The sequence below is a fragment of the Passer domesticus genome, chromosome 4 (assembly GCF_036417665.1).
Source record: "Passer domesticus isolate bPasDom1 chromosome 4, bPasDom1.hap1, whole genome shotgun sequence".
NCBI lineage: Eukaryota > Metazoa > Chordata > Aves > Passeriformes > Passeridae > Passer > Passer domesticus.
Window position 1 is genome coordinate 78,369,330 of NC_087477.1, and position 20,437 is coordinate 78,389,766.

A 20,437-nucleotide genomic window follows, 5' to 3' on the forward strand; every position below is an offset into this window, starting at 1 on the left:
TCTGTTCATATAATCTCCTGCTCTTCCCCCCACCCCCCTTTTTTCTTTCCAACCAACAATTCCTCTCTATTTTCAGCCAAATTATTTCTGAAAGGTACAACCAAAAAATCAGAGTTTCATATGGAAATATAAAGAAAACAACAGACTCATTTTTATGTCTCCAAAGAACTATCAAAGAAACCAGAAATCACTTCAGAATACCAGCACAGTTGGAAGCTGGCAATTTGTACCTTTAGAAGCCACTTTTGTCACTGCATGACAATATTCTGCTCCTTCTCAACAGTTTACTTTGAGGCTGTAGAGGGAGCTACCCTAAAGCCTTCCTAGATGTCTGCAGATGAGGATACTGGAGAGACAGCTGCTAGAAGAGGGTGTCCATCTGGAAAAGCAGCTTGTAATCAACTGGAAAACCACATCCAGCAGAGAAGCACCTCAACACAGCAGACTTATGAAGGAAACAGCTCCCAGTGAAACACCACTGCCTTCTCCTATGCCAGTGGCTCAGAGCACTGAATTGCTGCATCCCTAGGAGATGATTTATTAGTCACAAGAGTTGTGTTATATTTTTATTGTCTTCACAGATAAATCAGGCCAGCAAGACATCCGTAGCCATACACACAAAATATTTATCAAAACAATTAACATTACAAATCTCCTTTTAAAATAATTTATTTCACCGATTTCTTTTTAAATGGTACTGTCTTACAACATACATTATTCAACAAAGATGTGCAGAACAGACTCTAAAATAAGAAACACTTAAATTAAGCAATTGTCTCCGATTAGAATTTCAATTTCACCCACATCCCAACTTGTAAATGTTTGCTGGAATACGCTTCTCTTGTAGGCTTGATTTTTGTGCTTACAAAAACAGCATCAAGTTTCCAGATGTTGAAGAGAACAAATTATTTGTAAGGTAAGTTTGCATTCAGTTCAACATACAAGGCAACCAAATGATTCTGTCATTAACGTTAGCATCATGTATATTTTAGTTCACTGCACTAACATTTAAACTAAAACTTCAAACCACGTAATCTTTTAAGTGACTAACATTTAAAAGGCAAGCAGTAATATCCTGAAAGCTTACAAAAGACAGGGGCACACAGCTAAGACGGGGGCTCACTCGGCAAAGGCTGCGGGTGTGTGTATGGCTGCTTTTTTTTGTAGGACGCCCACCTGCAGACGGGACAGCAGTGCCGCCCGCCCGCCAGCCACTTCATGATGCAATTCTGGTGGAACACGTGGCCGCAGGGCAAGCCCATCAGCAGGCAGCCCTTCGCAAAATTTTCTAGACACACCACACATTCCGTACAGTGCAACATGTCGGGGGGCCAGGCTGACCAGTCTGGCTCCAGGTCACCCGCGGAGCCGTACGAGCTGCAGGACCTGGCTCTGCGTTCACATGGCTCGTGGTGACAATAGTGACTGGCACACGGACAGGCATCGACACCTCCTTCACTGCACCTGTGACACGTGCCCAGCTCATCGTCCTCCGAGGCGTCTCTGTTCTCACTCTCAGAGTCACTTTCGCTGTCTGGAAAGGTTTCCAGCGTTTCCTCGTCAGAATGGGCGCTGAGGCATTGAAACCTCCACATGGGTAAGTTTTTAATATAATCAGTTGGTATCAGAGGGTGAAGCCAGAGATCGGGGAAGGCCAACCGCTCCAAGAACAAATCTGGATCTTCATCCCAATCTGAGTCAAAAGGGAAGTGTTGAAAAGAAGCAATGGGATGAAACAGGTAGCTGGTGTACCAGTCCCACAGGCTCGACAGCCACTCCAGGTTATTGGCATTTACTTCATCCGTGTTGTTATTGCGCCTTCGCTTCTTCTCAAAGTAATCAATTAGTAAACCATGGCCAAGGTATGTGCTGAGGAACAGGGCTGGATGAGAAGAGTAGAACATCCAGTCTGCCCTCACCCAAGAAGCCAAAGTGGTTGTGTTTGAGTACCTGAAGAGTTTTAAACTGTACTCATAAAAGCTGTCTAAGTAGGGTAGTTGCAAAAAACCTAACACTGGTAGCCAGGAAATAATTAATAGTGAATTATACGTCCCTAAAGTGCTTATAAGAACCACAAAACGCTTTATAGTGGCGCCTTGTGTAATAAACAGGTCCATCCAAGCCATCAGATTAACCAAAACTAAACTTAAGACAAATAAATCGTTAACTTCTGGTTGCAACGAGCGCAAAAAGGAATCCATGGCACGTAGTGATATAAATTCACCAGTGTTATTTCCATACCTGTAAATCCCCTCAGGAGTCCTCAGTATGTACGATGGTGTCTTGTAGATACCAATTTCTGCCATGTAACTTTTATTGTCCCAGTTTTCCACGTTGACAAAAATAAACTCTACTCTTCCAGTAAACTTTACACTTAGTGCAGAGAAGAACGCCGGGGGCTGGTCGAGGTTGGCAAACAGGTATATTTTCACCCGGTACTGGTCACTTTTGTTCCATTCTTCTTTCAAATGCTCAGAGTTGTAGATGGTTTTGATCCGAGAGGCAGCGTGGGCTGTGATCCATTTGAAGATGTGCTCCACTTCAATCCTGCGCCCGCTGTATTCCTTAAGCATGACTTTTCCCTTGGAGGTGCTGGTTTGTGGAACCGACATAATGAGGGTGGATTTCAGCCAACCCCTCCTCTTGCAGTATCTACAAAGAAAACAGTAGGTTAAATTCCAGTTTCATAACCCCAGGTCTGAGTCCTTACATTTCTATTCTAAGCCCAAAAATGAGACATGCTGAGCACCTGGGAACCCTTATACTATAATAGCAGGAAGTAAGGGTACCCAATATTCTCTGCCAAAGCATATTTATTCTTACAATATCTTTATACCTTACAGGAATATTGCAAAGAGATATGCATTCATAAAACAGGAAGAGGAATAGTGTTAATTTTCACAGGTCATTAAAGTAAACAAGGCCATGCAGTCATTGATGCTTTGTAATTGGATTTGAATAATACACAAGCTGACTCTTTGCTTTAAAGCTTTAGTATTAAAAGCTACTTTTCCTTGGCCTTCCAGGCAAGAAGAAAACCACTCCAGTGCAACTCAATATCCCACAGCTTCCATCCTGGTTTTGCCAGACAGCTGTGGGGTGAAGTTGAGCAGACACTGGTCTGTTTGCAGTTGCTTTGATGAAGCTGACAAGTGTCCACTTCCTACTGGGACCATTTTGTCACGATGCAGACAGGCTAAGGGGTGAGGTGAGAGAGCTGGCCACAAAACCAGTGGAGCAGGAAGCACACACATGGTGCTGGATGATTTGGGCTAAAAAAATACCCACGCTGTCTGGCAGGCAGATAGGATGAACCCCAAATCCATAACTAAAAGAAGAGGCTCTTCATGGCTGAACCCTGAGTCATGGTCCAGAGCACAGTAACTCTCACAAGATCCCTTCTTTCTGCATCCTTCCTACCAATATCACTCCACCCAATTATCTAGTCCTCCGTTAAGGAAATATCTGGCAAGCTTCAACAATCAAACTATGACAGAGCCAACAGGCCTGCAGTGTCTGAGAACCCTGCACACTGGGACCACCAGCCTCATTCCCAGCCATCTTACCTAGCTCCTCTCTGTGGTTTTGCACTGTCAATGTATTCAGACAATTACAACTCCCCTTCCCAGGAATCTGAATGCAGCATTTTTAGAAAGAGCCATAAGATATTACCCTACTAATACAGGTATCCTGATTACTGCAAGTAGTATTCTTCTGAATTTCAGCTGCAACTTGATGAAAACTATTCACAAGAGTTTACTCGTTAAAACATTTCTTGTATTAAAAAAAAAGAATTAATTTAAAACATGGTATTTGATCAGAACATTAAGGCTACTTAGGAGACATGCAAAGAGAAACACTGCCAAATTTTTAAGATGTTCAAACACAAGATTATTTTGCATAAGCACTACAAAGCCTAAGTATTTCCTCTTATGATTAACACTGAGATTTCTGCAAACATCTAGGACTTAAGCTGCATAAGATGTGCGTATCCATACGTGCCACTGGAATTCTAGACAAAGTCTCCTGTCATGTAAAGCAAACGCCTCCAACAAAATGCTTAAAAAAACCCTCTTTTTACAGCAGCAGAGAATTATTAATAGCTTCTTTGGCTCTGCTCTTCTTCCTGGTTAGAAATCATATGCAAACACAGTGACTCTAGCACAGCACACTGTGTGTTGTCCAAGGGTGTGTGCCAGTTTATATATAAACATACATTTGTCAGGGAACAGGATTTGTCAGTAATTCTGAGAGGCAGCCTCTCTATGCAAGGTTCATGCTAACCTGTGCTCTCCCCTTCCAGATGGTGATATAACGACTCTAAAACTGATCTATTCAGCTTTGTCCTAAGCAAGCACAGTTCCTTTCCCTGAATGCCTAAACTGGAAGGCCAAACTCTTCTGTTCATTCCTCTCCACTGCTGTATTATGCTCTCCACAGTCTAATCATGCATTTCCCACACGACACTTTAGGAAGCTGCAGAGCTGATAAATAATGTAATGGAGCATTCTGAGCAGACTTTAGGAGAGATAAAAACATGAATAAAGCCACCTTCTGTCACAGTTACTTTTACAACACAGCAAGCCCTGCTGCTAGAACACAGCTGAGCCTTAAGATACTCTTGGGATTTAGATAATCCTTTAAGGATATACCTGGGGTCACTGGAGCAGTTGAAAGTGCCAGTACGTATGCCAAATCTTGAGACTTTCTTCACCATTTTCTCCCAGTGGACTTTACCCACCAGTGGGCTTCTGTCGTTTGCTATGACCTATTGCCAAGAGGAAATACTAGTTTAGTATCACAGGCAGTTTGGTTCCTGAAATAAAGAGCAAGTTTCAAGAAAACAGAGTGCCAGTCACGCTTGACAGTCCTTCCCCTTCTTTTAGGACATGAAGTATGAATGTACAACTGGGAGTTGTGGTAAATGTCTTTGGAGAGTGAAGCACTGAGACAGAAATGTGGTTCTGCAGAGAGAAAGAAGTGCATCATCATGATACGTACATGTTAACTACCACTGATTTTAGTATCTTAACAAAAATGTTGGTAAAATAACAAAACTAACATTAACCAGTTCATAGTGGGGGAGAAAGGAGAGGGGTGCAGCAGGTTCCTCTTCTTTGCAATTAAAAAAACCACCATAGTTTTATTACAATTCTCCTTCAGAACTTACAACATAGCAGAGACGCCTTGTCTCAGAGCAAGCAGAATGAGTGGGAATGCATGTACCTGGTACCAGATTAAACTGCCAACAGCCACTCCTGAGCAGTGGAAAATATGATTGAACTCCCAGATAATGCCTAAGGATCTTTGCCTTTGACTCACTCTGCAACTTGATGTGACTGTTCCACCAACTCCAGTGTCCCATCTGCCATTTCAGGACCATCACTTGCTGTGATATATCCCAAGGTTTAATTTCTTCTAACCCAGTACATTAAAGCTGTACTTCAGATTACCTCACTGTAAGCTTCTACTGACACAGATTACAAAGAAGCAGCATTCATCCTCTAACTTATAACTGTACAGGAAGGGGTAAAAAAAAACCACAAGGAGAAGAAAACTCTGCCTGCCACCAGCTGACAGGTAATTTTGAATGACATGACTGATCATGCACTATTCCACGAGCCATTGCATTTTCTATTTTAGAAACAACTCACATGCTTCTGCAGGCTTACTGGCAGCCACTTAAAATATATTTTTTAATTAAATGTTGAAACTTCCATTTGTTAGATATTTGTTTACCCACCATTAAACTTATCCCAATCGTTTTCTGACTTAATAACCTCAAATGTCAGCTTGCCCCTGGAAGTTGGGCTGTCACCATGATTAACAGTTCTCTGAGGACATGCTGAGATTCAACCTAGAAAGCGTGTCCAGCCTTTGAGACTCATAAATGTTATCTGCTTTGTGGTAAGCAGCAGCTTCTCAGAATCTTAAAATAGAAGAATTTACCAAGCACAATGTTCTACATAGGGAAACAAACTGAAGTCACAGATTACATTCCTATTCCACTAAACCCAAAATGTTTAAATAACACTGGAGGTGAAAATCTAGGTAAGAAACCTTCAAGTTATTCTTAAAACACACACATCATATAGAAAAGCCTTTTTGATTAGATAAATGTAACCATCATGAACTGAGACAACCAGCTGGGAAATCTACTGTATTACATCACCCAATGACTGAAGCTTTGGCTATCTTAAATTTCTTCATTTCATGCACTTCAATCAAGGGAGACCAAATTCCTAAAGCCATATAATATCCTTAAAATATCCTCAGAGCTACTATGGCATGATAAGTGCATCCAACGTGGCAAGGAACCACTATGTTTTATTAGTAAGCACAGAAGTAAAACTTTGCTGACTGGATTACTCTTTGGCACAACTACTCAGAGACTGGCTTCTTCTAAAACTCTGTGTGCATGTCGTGAAACAGCGATGAGAGAATGTTAATGTGTGCAGGAGGACAGATCCTGCTCACTGTTTCTTCTGCCTGGCACCACAACATTTACTTTAAGTGTCAAGACAAAAATTTGTTGCAAATACAGTCACCATTTTATTTTACTGTCACCTGCCTATACTGGTGGGATTTTCAACATCAGCTTAATTCATTTCCTATGAAAAAGTCTTTCCTCCTGGAGAAAGTTATTTATACAGAAGAACAATGACCTAAGTAGCAGTCTGTATTTTGCAACTACATAGAGGAACTGCTATGGTTTTGCACACTGAAGCTTCATAAAATATTTTGGGCTCGTGCTTTTTTATGTCATTATGGAAAAAAAGTCCAAATAAACATGTCCATTGCAGCTGCTCCTTGCAGACAACACCCACTTAGAGCACTGGGAGTTCACCATGCCAAGGCAAGGCTTTGTATTTTGGAAAGCAGTCACCACCTCTGTGCATGAGGGAGTCCAAGAAAATACTGCAGGTTAAGCAATCAAAATGTACTTCAGTTTAAATTAAAAATAACCTGCAAACACTTGTAACAGATTTTATTTTAAAAGTGTGAATTTTGATAAGTTAAGAAATTTAGCTTAAAAACCTGTGACTGAGGAGACTGGGAATTTGAATGTGGAAGAGGCCTGGAAGTTCTTCAAGCCCATGGTGTTAAAGCTATCAGGATTTTATATTTCAAGTAAGAAAAAAAAAGGTTGCCAAGTCCTGCACTTCTTCCTAGCAATCACTTCCAAAGAGAGGTTAGAAATAGTTTGACAATCTACAAGGATTCAAATAAAGGTCAAAAGGAAGAGCTATCAAAGAAAGATATGCATGGGGAAAAAAAAAAAGTAAGGAAAAATGAGCTATTCAAGTTAGGCCATACAAAGACTATTACAAGTTGTACCAAAAGGTTTTTCAGTCATATGAATAAGAATAGAAGAGGGGGAGAAGCAGCAGGATCACCAAACAATGAGGATAGGAGAGAAATGTAAGATAATTTTCTTTTTATAGTTAAATTAATACCATGACTCAGTTTTCAGTGAAGGGGAGAGGTGGCTGGCCATGGACCAGTTAGCAAATTTGTGGGCAGAAACTACATCACCTGAAGGTGAAAGCAGAACTCAAATAACTTAATGCACTTAAATCAGAGTCAGCAGGATATCTCCATCCCAGAATTGTAGCACAAGCACACAGGATCACAGGTGAACCTGTGAAAATTTCTTGCAAACCCCAGTCAGACCAATTCACATTTTGACAGGACAGAAACAAGTTTGTAGCTATATTTAAGAGCAAATGAAAAAAAAAATCCCACCAGTTTGATTTCAATAGGATGCAAAACGGTAGAAGTTGTTTTAGAGTTGCAGAGACAGTTGCATCTTCCACCTCTTTCCAGCACGCAACTACTAAAGATGTACCATTCCTGATTGAGAGAAACTTTCCCTGAAGGAAAAGAACTGAGTTTCAAAAGAAAAAGGGAGTGTAGTACCCTGTTTGGCAGTGTATCATGTATTATGCCACATGTAAAAATTACATGAGAGCTACAGACAGGCTTTTATAGTGAGTGAAAAAGAAAGTTAGTTTTAAAATGAGCAAGAAATTGGCTACAGCAAAAAGACATCAAAATGCCAGAAAGGTGCTAACAGACTTCTTAATAGATTTACCTTAGAGCTCAGTTCAGCATATATTCTCATTAATGCCGTTCCTGTGGGAACTTAAAGTCTCCCAAAGCCATTTGTAGAAGACATAAAACTGGGAAGCACATCTATGTGGGAAAGAGGATTACAAGGCCACGCAGGAAGAGCTGCACAAATCTTGTAATGCAGAGTGTCACACATGAAATTGAATTCAGTAATGAACAGGACACTTGGGGAGTTCATCAGTTAGAAACTGCAATGGAGGAAACGCTTGGGGCTATCAGCTGCTCCACAAGAAAACACCAGCCATCAATATGAACTGGCTGCAAAACAAGCAAAGCCCAGGGTATATCAAACCTGACAAAACAAACTGGTTGATTGACCTCACTTACTGGGAGGAGTGTGGTTGACATCAGGACTCTGTGAAACTAAAGGGCAATGCCAATTTATGCCCAATAGGAACAAATTAGCCCTGAGCACACCCAAGCCAGAAGTCAGGCACACATTTCCAAGAAGAAAACAGTCAACAGGAGTATTTGAACAACTTACAGTGCAAGAGACAGCAAAATATTTTCTAAACACATATTCTACAGTCTAGCAGAAAGCTGAACTAGCTCATCAGAAAGGTCCCTTTCAATCATACACTCTATTTAATGGTACAGAAATAAAGCCCAAGCTCATGGGAGAAGGTATCTTTTAGGAGATCAGCTAATACAGATGGGAAACAAACACCACGTCTGGAGAAGCACAAACCCTCTCAGCTTTGCTTACTATTAGCTATGTTCACAATCTGTGACATATCACATGTCAGAGTGACAAGTAAGACAATGAGGGTAACTCAATTAATCCATTAATCATCTTAATGGGCTAAGGGAATCCTATAGGACCACAGCAACCCTGCTATTTAACAAGTTCACACCACAGAATGGATCTGCTCCCTAACCCACACCCAACCCAGGCTGACTGCAGGGGCTGAATTACCATCTCTGTAAATGCTGAGATTCTGATTATTTCAAAAGACAGTTGAATAGGGAGCTTTTGCATTGGAAGAGTTCTCATGACACTGAATTACACAGAATTACCCCCAAAGAGTTCAATCAAGAAGGTAATTAGAAAAGTAGAGTTGTTTTGATCTATATATTAAAGTAGTTATAGTTATGACATTAAAGAACTGACTTTAAGAGCAAATATCCAAGAGCAAGAAAGATACAAACACTTGGAAAAAGAGAACTAAGTCAGCAAGGCACTTTGCCTCTCTTGCCTAATCCAAGCCCAAAATGTATTGGGCAGGTGCATCAATATTGCAATAGCTACTTTAAAACCATCATGGATCCAGCTGCTCCTTAATTTCCAAGTACCGTTATGCATTTTAAAAGATTATTTTATGAAACATAGATTCTTAAAATACAAGTAAAAATACGACTGAAACTGAAGAAGCTTGAGAAAGCACAGCTGATGTTAGAGTTTGCTGTAGCAATGCAATATGCAAAGACAGACTCCTTTTCTGCTACCCCTGAAGTACTTGAGCATGACATGGTAACGACCTCACTTGAGCATTATCCTGTTTTCCGTGCATTTAAATCAGATTTTGTTCAATTTCTACCAGACAGGTACACAGAGATCTCAAAGCAGGTCACAGGAACAAGATTTGTTCTCAGGAAGTTTTGAAGCTCGCTCACAACCAAAAGTGTTCGAATATCACAAGGCATGACAATGAGTCAGAGAGGGGCAAAAGCAGAACAAACACCTCATGTGCTCCAGCTCTCATTATTTGAACCAATTCTAGCTGGGACAGCAAGTGTCAGGCACCTGCTCACACCAACAGCACACAATTTCAAATACACAGTAATAGTCACGACTTGGTTTTACAGCTCAGCCACAAAGACAATGACTCCAAGTGCTCCTCAGCTCTGGGCACAAGGGCACTGTGACACACTTCGCATCATCAGGAAGAACAAAACCCATTAAGTAATGTGGGAACTCAGCACATCACTCCGGATGTCCAGAGCTACCAAGACAACCCTTGGGGGGCTCGGAAGTCCTGGAATGTTGCCAAAAGTGTCTGGTGGCTTGACTTTGACCCTTCTAAAGAAGTGTCACCTGAGTGTGAGGAGATGAGAGAATTTCAAGTTTGAATGGTGAGGGGATGATATTCACTGGGTGAAACATAGATTTTAATGCACTGTACAGGGGGGTTTTGAGTGTTGTACAGGGGGGTTGGAATCCTGTACATGGGAGTCAGGAGTCCCAAGATGGAGGGATTTGGGCGTGCCCTGTCCTTCTTCTTTCTTCTCCCTGGCATCCATGTTCAGGATGATGTTGGCACGTGTGGATTGGTTCATGGTGAAGGTACACTTGTTAACAAGGGTGAAAAGTATTGAAAATAGAAGGTAAATATCTAATACATAGTTTTCACTATAAAAGACACAGCCGCCCCGTGGGTGGGAGAGAGTGCTTTTGGCTGCCTTGCTGATCAGACCTCGGCTGGGCAGACAGAAAAACTTTGTAGATAAGAAATAATAAACACAACCAAAGACCGAAAACTCCAGAGTCCAGACTCCTTCTTCAAAGCGCGGCCTGCCCAGAACCACCTTTTCCTGTGCTGGGGCAGAGACAAGCGACAGCCGACCCCGACAAAGTAAGAGACACCATTCCCTGCTGCACACTCACACATCCAGCTGGTTCTCTCATGAGCAGTCAGTCTCACCCAGCCTCAGAAAGTCACTCTCCACATAAAGAATACAGGCATTTGAATTGGAAAAAGCCTGTGTAGTTTTGCCAAAGACAAAACTGATTTCTAACTCATTTAATGAACTGGTAAGGTTGTATGAACATGAGAAATGTCTGTCTGGTTCAGTGGTACCACTCTGAGGCACCCATGAACTCCTGCACAGTGCCTGCAGAGAGTAAATGAGCAGAGGAAACTCAATATTACTGTAAAGATTCCATGCATGACCTGGAAGATTTTTAGGGGTCCACAAAGACAAAAAGGTTGAAAAACTCTAGTCATAGAAGCCTTTTTCATCAACAGCTATTCTGCAAACTCTGCTTCTATATTTAAAACACAGTAAAAATACAATTAATTATAAATTGACTGGTAATTTACTTATTAGAAGCTTGGAAAAAAGCTCACTCATTCCAGATAATGTCAGTAAGTTTCTACATGAATGTCTACACTTCTATTAATTCTGAGACATCTCACTTTCTGTTTATTATTTGACAATGTGTTAATGGAACTGAATTTCCACTTAGACTCTTTCCTAAGAATTCACAACTCATTCAGAATCCACCCATACGGACTGCAGATATCTGGAGACTTTTTGCCTTTCTTTTCTGAGAAAGAGATTGTGAGAAATCACATCCAAACAGGCAAGGACTACATCCATCACAGCAGGCAAAAATTAACCACCTCAAAATTACATGCAGTTTCTCCAGGGAGGTGAGGTGACCTATGCACTGATCTGGACAGTCAGTTATGCTGTCAGTTAAGTCAGAGATTGAGAATAAATGAGCTTCTGCAATGAGTTAACACAGACACACAGGCACTACAAGGACTATTGCATTCCAGCTGATGGTATTCTGCACCCTTGACTGGATATGAAGCCTCTCAAGGAGAAAACTGAAACTTAAAATCAGGTATCCTGTGGTAAATGATCCTGAAGGGCTATTGGAAAAGACACAAATACTGAATGATGTATTTTGAAAGAACTGAGTGTTTCTGTCTTGTTTCTTTTTAGCAAGAAGAGCTGATCACCTGGCAAAATTCAGAATGCAAATAAATATGAAAATCACTCATCCTACATGCAAGCAAAAAGAAGAACAAACAAACCATCACCACCAAAATGCTACAGGCACATCCCTTGTCCTGTGACTACACCACTTGAACTAGAAACTGAGATGCAGAATAGACTGCAGAATTTTATAACCATAATAATGGCCTTTGCAGCTCTACCAGACACAACCAAAATGTCTGTCCTTGTACTTCAATGCCAAGAAGAAAGTTTCCTTTATTTCTCTCTGCCACTATGTTGTAGTAGAGACTTTTAAAATAAAGATATAAATTCATTTAGATTTTAACTTCAATCAGAGAGGATTTTTTCTGTAAGTAATTTTCAAAAGCCATAACGACTACAATACTGTTGGATGTGACAGGCTTCTAGAGACTAACCAGAGCCTGGAAAAGTAAGAACATTACATATAATTCCCCTAACCAACAAGAGAAGCAGCTCCAGAAACTAAAAGTCACCCTCCTTGCCAGCCGAAGAAGTGCACAACAGCAGCTGGCAAGCAAGAAGAACAGCATAAAAGGAAAGGTGATGAGCTCATGAGCTAATAGGAGAAAGAACATGCTGCTGTCTGTGGCTCTCTGGAAGTGCCACACAGGAGCTGTGAACAGCTACACTGGTAAACAAATTACCACTGGACCAGGATGCTTTGCATGTGGATTTCCAGAAAATAAAGAAACAAAGCCACAAAACACTGATTTCTTGTGTACTGACTTTGACTGTCTTGAAGGAACTCATCTTCCTGACTCTAAATTATAAACTCACACCTAAATTTTTTGTCAAACATATCAAGAAATAGTAATTGTTTCCTCTTTTTTCCTCTGATTCTCTGCAGACAGTGATGGCTATCACACTCCCAGCCTGTGCCAGATCAGAAATTTAATCTACATGCACTGGAAAATAAAAATAATCTTCAAGTCTCAGTCCTCTCATACACCATCACAAAGTGTTCAAACCAACTCAAGCAACAGCCACTGTGCCAGCTGAGGCAGAACTGCTCCTCTCCCTCTGCTCCTTTCCAGCAGCCCCCAGAGAACAGGGATTCAGGGCTCAGGATCTCCAGATCCTTTTCAGTATCCTTTCTGCTTCCCAGGCAGCAGCAACAGAGCAGGGGAACCTCTGACCCTGCCCACTGTCACCAAACCCACCCACGAGGCATCCTCGCTCCCCTGCACGAGCATCGAGCTGATTAATTAGCTGGAAAGTTTCCACAGGATTTCTAACAGCAAAGGAGGATGAGCAAGGGAGGGGATCAAGAGTTAGAACTAGGAAATGATGCTAAAAACCAGCTCTGCAGGGAGGAGGTCTAAGAAAAGTGTGGGAAAACCTGTGAAAGGACATGAAAAATCCAGCACAGGAGTTACCCGGACAGGAGTTGTGGTGGAGAATGGAGCAAATGAAAACTCTAAGTGGTGAAAACTCAAAAAGCAAGAATGAAAAATAGAAATTCAACATCTCTTGTGGTTTTTATTGTAGAGAAACAGACAAATAGTGCTCAGCAAGTAAATTATTCTGTAAATTCCACTAATTTTCTTTTTCCACAGCTATTGTGACCAACTGAATAGCTGTGCAAGTATTCCCAGAATGATGACAACATTCATCACACTGGAGATACCAAAACACAGCCTATCTGACCCGCCATTAGGATGCTAGTGGAAAATACATTACAAGTGAAATTCTGCAAGCAAGAGACAACAGAGAACTATCATATTTCACCCTTTTGAGCTGCACAGGGAGGAGGGAAGGTTTTTCACAGCATATTCGTGCTTGCATTTGTCAGCTAGCTTGGGGGCATGTAAACTGCCTTTCAACACTCTCTCTCTGCTCGAAGAATACCCTCCTGTATGATTTAAACCTCAAACTTGCATTCAATGAACTCCAAATATATCTTTCCACATAAATGCAACTCTGAGTCTGAAGGTAATCTGTCCTCTTGTCTATTTTGGAATGAGATCTGATGTGATGATAGTGCAGGTCTAATAAATAGATTATGAAGATTTAATGACTTCCTATTAAATAGAAAACATGAAGTGAGACCAGACAAACCAAGTAGGAGCTGTCAACAGAACCATTAATTGTCTGGTGGAGAATTCACCTGATGTGGTTGTTGGGAGGAAACTTATGCCTTAAAAAAAACCCTCTTATCTACAGAGAAGTTGACACAGAAAAAAAAAAATTTCTACATTTTGGTCTAGGTTACTTATGTTCTCAGGAATGATGATTAATTGTTTCAGAAGCCAATTGGAAAAAGTCTGTCTTTATTTTCCTAAATGATCTCTTGTTCTCATGCAGCCCTTGGAAAACAGACTGTAAAACTGCTGGGCACAAAAGGCTTGGGAGAAAGTTAACTTCAAGCCACTGGAATATGTTGCAGAAGCAGCCTGCTAGCCTGGGAAGTTGGCAGACTGAGATCCTTCCTGCCTTTGTGGAGAGCCAGCAGAGATTGTACAAGTGCTCTAAGCCCCTTAGACAAGCAGAAACTCAAACTGGGTGGGTCTGAGCATGTAATGCAACCAAAAGGAAGAGCAGCACCAGGAGCCTGTGCCAGCTGGGAGGATCTGTACTAATGCACCTACTTCACACATTACAAACATCACAAACCCAGGGCCAAGGGCTTGCATACTCTGTGTACTTCAGTGTGTGCTGCTCTGCTTGTTTTCTGGTTCTAAAATGCAAACCAAAGAATAACAAGCTTTTTTTTTTTTTTCTTGCTGTCTGTATAGGAACTCTGGCACTTCCAGCCTTTCTTTTTATTTCTCTATTCCTCATCTCCTGGATGAAGTTTATCTTTGTCACCATTTCCCTGTTACACGTTTTTACAACTAGTTAACTACCCTCATAAACTCCTCCTTTGAAACACATTTCGGGTGTGATCAATATATATTAAAACAAAAGGTCAAATTTATATACCTGTACCAGCCAGATCCCATCTTTTGTGTCTTCTACAAGCTCATAGAAGTGCATTTCACCACTGAAGTTTGTACTGGAAACCGATTCAGAGGCCTCTTCCTCCTTGAGAGCTGAATAAAGCTCTCCTTCCATGAGGTCTCCTGAAAAAGAGACAATTGGAGAAATTAAATTAAAACATCACTGGGGAAAGATTACTTCATGAATTCTAGTAACAGTTTAACTGACTATATTTGCATGGTTGCTCAGAGAACCTTTTCAGTACAAAGGTAGCTAAACCTTAAGTTGTTACTAGAATTTTATCTCTGGTGACGTGACTGTGACCAGTCTGACTTCAGTCAGGCCACAGAGGATACGAATGCTCTGCTTCTGATTACACAGATGCACCACACATGCACGAGCACACAAAGGAATAAAAGAACATCTTCTAAGGCTCAGTCTCTGCAAATAACAACATTCAATGGCTCAGAGCAGTTTTAGTCAATACATCTTTGCTTTCTTTTCACAGGATTGCGATTTTGCAGTAAGCAATTTCTTAACACTGATAATTCAAACAGACTTCCAGAATTTCAATCATTAATTCTGGACCAAAATGCAGTGTTTGTGGTCCTGCTGCTAGTAAAAATCTCAGACAAAATAATTTAGCTGCTGGCTTTTGTTTGTACAGTTGGGAAAAGTTCCCATGAACTCCAAATGCAGCAACATAAAGAGCTCACGGTAAAATCATCTGATTATGTTCCTTCGTAATCTCATTTCCTTCTCGTGTTTTGTTTCACAATCATTACAAACACTGTTAATGACAACCTGCATTCTAGTAACTAATCTACTAAGCTTTAAGAAATGAAGTCTTGTCCAAAGCCAGTTTCCTTAAATATATAAAAATAAGTGCAACAGCTGAAACCCTTTAGGGGTTTGTAAAAATATTCATAAAATTTAGAGGGGAAAAAAAAAACAAAATGCAACCACAGAAAAATGCTGCAAAGCCTGTTGGTATGAGAAGTGTTTCCATGACATTTGAAGAAGTTGGTTAATACAGTTTGTTTTGAGTTAAACACTTCCCTGCAACACATGCAACCCAAACATCATGACATCATGAAAGTACCTGACAGCCAAGGAGTGAAAGTGATTGGAAACAAAAGTGAAAGTGCCTAATGCTTTTTGCCGTTGGAGCAGCAAAGCCAATAAACAACATAAAAACATAAATAAACAATGAACAGTAACAGCAAGTTAGATTTAAATGCCCAGGATTAATATCAATTATTTAAAGCAGCATTTTTAAGGTTATATGGCAGGCACTACATCCATACCAATCCTTCTCCCTCTCTGTCCAGACATTAGAGACCCTCACTGCCTGTCCAGACTGCTGGGATTTCTCTCTCTCCTGGGTCACCAGCCCTTCCATCATTGATTTAAAAGCAACTACTCACATTTTCCTGCTTGGCTGGCACTACAGCTATTACATCAGCCCCATCTCCCAGTCCTTGGGGCCAGCTCCCTCCGACTGCTCCAGGCAGCATCCTTACTGTCAGGATACTTCTGCCATTCTTGCAGCTCCACTGCTCTTCATCAGCCTCGAGAAGTCCATCTCCTGGTTCTCCTTACTTCTGAAATGCTCTCTGCCTTTTTCTGAGCTGATTTTTTGTATGCTAGTTCTGCTCCCCTTGTATAAAACCATCTCAACCCTGGGTACCCATCCCTTGTGCTCCTCAGCTATGAAATCATCGCTTTCCTTGGGGCCCATCTTGATAACCGTACCTGTAACAAACCCAGCGAACGGCTGGGAACGCACGGGAACGAGCTGGCCCCGGCTGTAAAGAGCAGCCGACTGCAGCTATCTGGAATCTCTCCTCGTTTTTCACGGCAGACGACATTGGGTCGCATCTGTGCCACCCGCACTGACCCGACCGCCCGCAGCGGAACTCCCGGGAAGGGGAGGGAAAGGCCGGGAATGGCCGGGAAGGGAAGGGAATGGCCGGGAAGGGAAGGGAAGGGAATGGCCGGGAAGGGAAGGGCCGCTGCTGGTGCCCCGTCCAGCGCAGGCCTTTCACTCGGCGCAGCCCCTCGGGCTCACAACGCCGCCGGGCTCTGACCGTCACCCCCCGAGCTCCCCGGGCTCCCTCCACGGACCCCCTTGCTGGGGGGAGCCAGCTCGCTCCCCGAACCCGCCCTGCCAGGGCAAGCAGCGCCCGCGTCTCCATCCAAGGGCGGCCGGAGCCCAGGCGGGGGTGGCCGGGCACCGACCTCCGTCCGTCCCCCGGGGTCACGGGGGGAGCTCGGCGTACCTGACTTCTCCACCAGCTCCCGCACATCCTTCTTCTCGGGCAGCCCCGAGTGCCCCAGCCCGCGGCACTCCAGGATGGTCCGCAGCTTCCTGAAGCTCAGCGCCACCGGGTCCACCAGCTGCGTGGCGAGGAAGCCGCTCTCGTACCACGCCACGGCCTCGAACACCCGGGCCAGCACGAAGAGCGCCAGGAAGTAGAGCAGCAAACAGCACAGCTTCACCCACATCTTCCCGGGAGCGCCGAGCCGGAGGCCGGCCTGGGGAGGGAGGGAGGGGAGCGGGGGCTGTCAGGGGAGCGGGGCCGCGGCCCCCCCGCCTCCCGCCCGCCGCTGCCGCTGTCCCCGCCCCGGCGGAGCCGCGGAGACATAACAGTGACGTGAGCAGCCGGCACCGCCCCCTGCCCCTTTTTCCCCTTTTCCCCCTTCCCCTTTTCCCCCTTCTCCTTCCCCTTCCCCCCCGCCGTGATTCAGCACTGCGGCCCGACCCCGCACCACCGGGCTCCGGGGGCGGCCGCGTCCCTGTCCCCGGCTGCAACTTTGGACCCTGCGGCTGCGCTGGCTGCGAGAAAAATAATATATAAATACCTCGGCTGTCGGGGAGGGAGAGGGCAGGATCCGACTCGGCCGACGCTTTTCATTAAAAGAAAAATATTTACAGAGCCAGAAGTGGGGGCCGATATTTGCAGGGCCGATCTGTTCGGGCAGTTTTAGGGCAGCTGAGCGGACAGAGTTTATTTGGATTCGGGCTGCCGGGTGTAGGGATGATCCCTCCGCGCCTCATGCCCGCACGCCAGCCCCGCTCCCGGCCCTTGGCTGGCGCGAAAGCAAATTCCACAGCGGGATTCATCTGCGCGGCTCGGAGCTCGGGCTCTGCGGCTTTGCCTCAAGCTGCGAGCCTGTGCCAAAGCGACAGCCAAAGGAGAGCGTGGGCTGCACCCCGACTTCGGACAAGGCTTTGAGGTGGGTCTGTGCTCACGTTGGAAGCATTTTGGAGCGCAGCATGGATCCCCGCTGAACTGGGTCCTTGAAGAACCGTGCCAGGCTGTACAAGAAGTGTTGGCCTGCTACAAAAACCTACTAAAATCAAGCTACTGCGTTGAGATGAAGGCTCTCCTCTGAAAGAAACTCAACAGTGCTTCTGTATATTCAGTTATTTTAAGAAGCCATAATTTGCATGAAAATTGGCAGCTCGTACAGATGAGCACAAAAATAGCACAGCTTAAATTTAAAAACACTGAGAACCCCCAGAGCGTACATGCTGTAATTCTGTACTATCCATTTTCAAAAAGGCACACTAATATTGATCTGGAAAAAAGCATTTAAATCACTGTACTCCTCAGAGCCTTTAAAACACATTTAAAGGTTTCTCAGTGTGTTGATATGATTTTAAAAGGAAAAAACTCAACAATCCAGGTTCAGCTCATTCTGTGACATGGCCAACATAGCTTCTTCCAGAAGAAAATTCATGACAGTGTTCTTCAGTAATGGGCTCCTTTTGGCTCTTGAAAGTGGAAGAGTGGAGGGATTGCAGATGTAGACACTCATAAAGCTCTTAGGGGTAAATGTTGTGCCCTTCCAATGGGAGTCATATACAACTTTATTCTTCAACATTTTTATCTGGAAAAGATAAAAGTGGACTGCGGACCTTGTATCTGCTGGTGCTACTCTGTTGAACACACAGGGATTTCGGCAGCTCCAGGTGGGACAGAAGGTCCCAGAGGCACAGCCCGGTGGAGGGGCCAGAGCCAGGTGCTGCTCTGTCCTTCCCAGCCACCGCAGCCTGGCCAGGGCCCATCTCCCTAATGAGCAGGTGGCAAAGCATCAGGAAGATGAATCCTTTGCCCTTGGCAAAAGCCAAGGGAGTGGCTTTGTCCCTGCAGGTGGTGGAGCCAGGGGACCGTCAATAAAACATTTCCCATCACCTGTCAGAGGCCTCAGGCAGGCTCTGCAGTGCCCCAGGAACAGGGTTCTTTTCCAGAAGCTTTGGGAAGACCCCGTTTCTTTTGTCACACATACAAGAAGTTTTCTTGTATTTCTCCACCTTTTGTTTCAAGTGAGTGTGAAGTAACTCCCACCCTTGTGAAGTGACGGGTGGGAGTTTGAAGAAGGATTTTGTATATTTAACTTTAGCTAGAAAACATTGTTCGGTTGTGGTGGGTTTTTTTATTTGGTTTGTTGTGGGCTCTGTTTGATTTGGTTTCTTTGTTTTACATGAGCACCTCAGACCCTACTCCAGTAGTTTCCTTTGCTTCTCCCCTGTAATTTCTTCGGGGTGCCCTGGCTTCCCCGGCAGGAAGGCACCTCACAACAATTACTGTCTACGCTCACAGCTGAACTATTTGCAACACCAACTGCTGGGGAGGCTGTCACCAGCGTGTCATTTCCGAGTGCTCATGGGCTGAGCTAAATGAGGCCCCTGCAGAGACAAAGCCAATCATCTGCCAGAACTCAAAGCCCTGGAGTCGTTTCAGGAAAGTACGAATGCTATTTCGAGCCAATACTCAAAACCCCCTAAAACAACCCAAAACAAAGCAGCTGCCAACACTGAAGCACCCGGATGAGGTGCAAGAACTGCAGTGAGGAGTTAACCAAGGTCTGGCAGAGCAAACCTAAATGGATCCAGTGCCTCCCCAGGCTCTCTGGTCCTTTCTTCCCTCCCCACCTCTGCATCCCTGATGCACTAAGCTGACCCCAGCAGAAAATGTTCCATTTCCTAGATGTAGCTGTCATTTGGTTTCCAGTTGCAGCTCAGAATGTCTTTGACGTGTCACCTGCAAAGAATCTTTCAGGGAGTTTTAATTATCTGGAAAATCTAAATATCTTAAGAGTGAATTGAAATTCATTGGGGCTGAACACAAAGATGACACACGCTGGCATTTTTAAAGACCCCAGGGTTAACACTACTTAATTAACATCATTAAACAGTCATCAGTCAGTCAGTCCTATGCTCACAGAGCAAATATTACAAATGTGAAGAGAATGGAGAATATAAATTCCACCTTTAAACAAAAGCTCAAAGCAAGGATCTGCTTTTAAATAATTTTGGCAGCAAAAAAAAAAAATTTGCTATAATTTAGGAGCTAATGAGCTGAAATCCTGAGAACTGGGACAGCCACCTTTCCTTGTCAGACATCCAAACCTGCAGTCTTTTTATCTGCTGCCCCTTGGTAAATGGCAAGGATTCCCTCTCCTCCCCCATCCTCTCCTACGGGCAGTTGCTGACTGTGCAGCCTGGGAATACAGACAATAATCCACTTTCCAGACTTCTGGGGGGAACATAGGAAAAGTATTGTCATTTTGAAATCAGTAAAACAAAGGATTAACCATAAAACAGAGGATTATAAGTCTTAATTAAATCCTGTACCATGTTAACATCACACCATTTTTTAATGAGTTT

The 20,437-nt window shown here is 43.4% G+C and overlaps 1 protein-coding gene and 2 long non-coding RNA genes across 4 annotated transcripts; 2 read left to right on the top strand and 1 right to left on the bottom strand.

Moving 5' to 3' along the window:
- Positions 1–653: 653 nt before the first annotated feature.
- RNF103 (ring finger protein 103) lies at positions 654–18,708 on the bottom strand. Of its 2 annotated transcripts, XM_064418989.1 has the most exons (5): positions 17,626–18,708; positions 17,043–17,298; positions 14,764–14,903; positions 4,653–4,768; positions 654–2,652 (listed from the first exon to the last, which is right to left on the bottom strand). In XM_064418989.1, exons 2-5 carry the CDS (start codon positions 17,266–17,268, stop codon positions 1,107–1,109), a joined length of 2,028 nt encoding a protein of 675 aa, XP_064275059.1. In that variant the 5' UTR covers positions 17,269–17,298; positions 17,626–18,708; the 3' UTR covers positions 654–1,106. The 2 variants fall into 2 exon arrangements, with proteins under 2 accessions (XP_064275059.1, XP_064275060.1); XM_064418990.1 differs by lacking the exon at positions 17,626–18,708 and having other exon boundaries at positions 17,043–17,361.
- Positions 2,525–4,846, top strand: LOC135299659 (uncharacterized). The gene is made up of 2 exons (XR_010361612.1): positions 2,525–2,666; positions 3,027–4,846. It is a non-coding gene; the product is annotated as an uncharacterized LOC135299659 (long non-coding RNA).
- On the top strand, positions 6,163–13,759 carry LOC135299660 (uncharacterized). Its single transcript, XR_010361613.1, has 2 exons — positions 6,163–11,704; positions 11,806–13,759. It is a non-coding gene; the product is annotated as an uncharacterized LOC135299660 (long non-coding RNA).
- Positions 18,709–20,437: the final 1,729 nt, after the last annotated feature.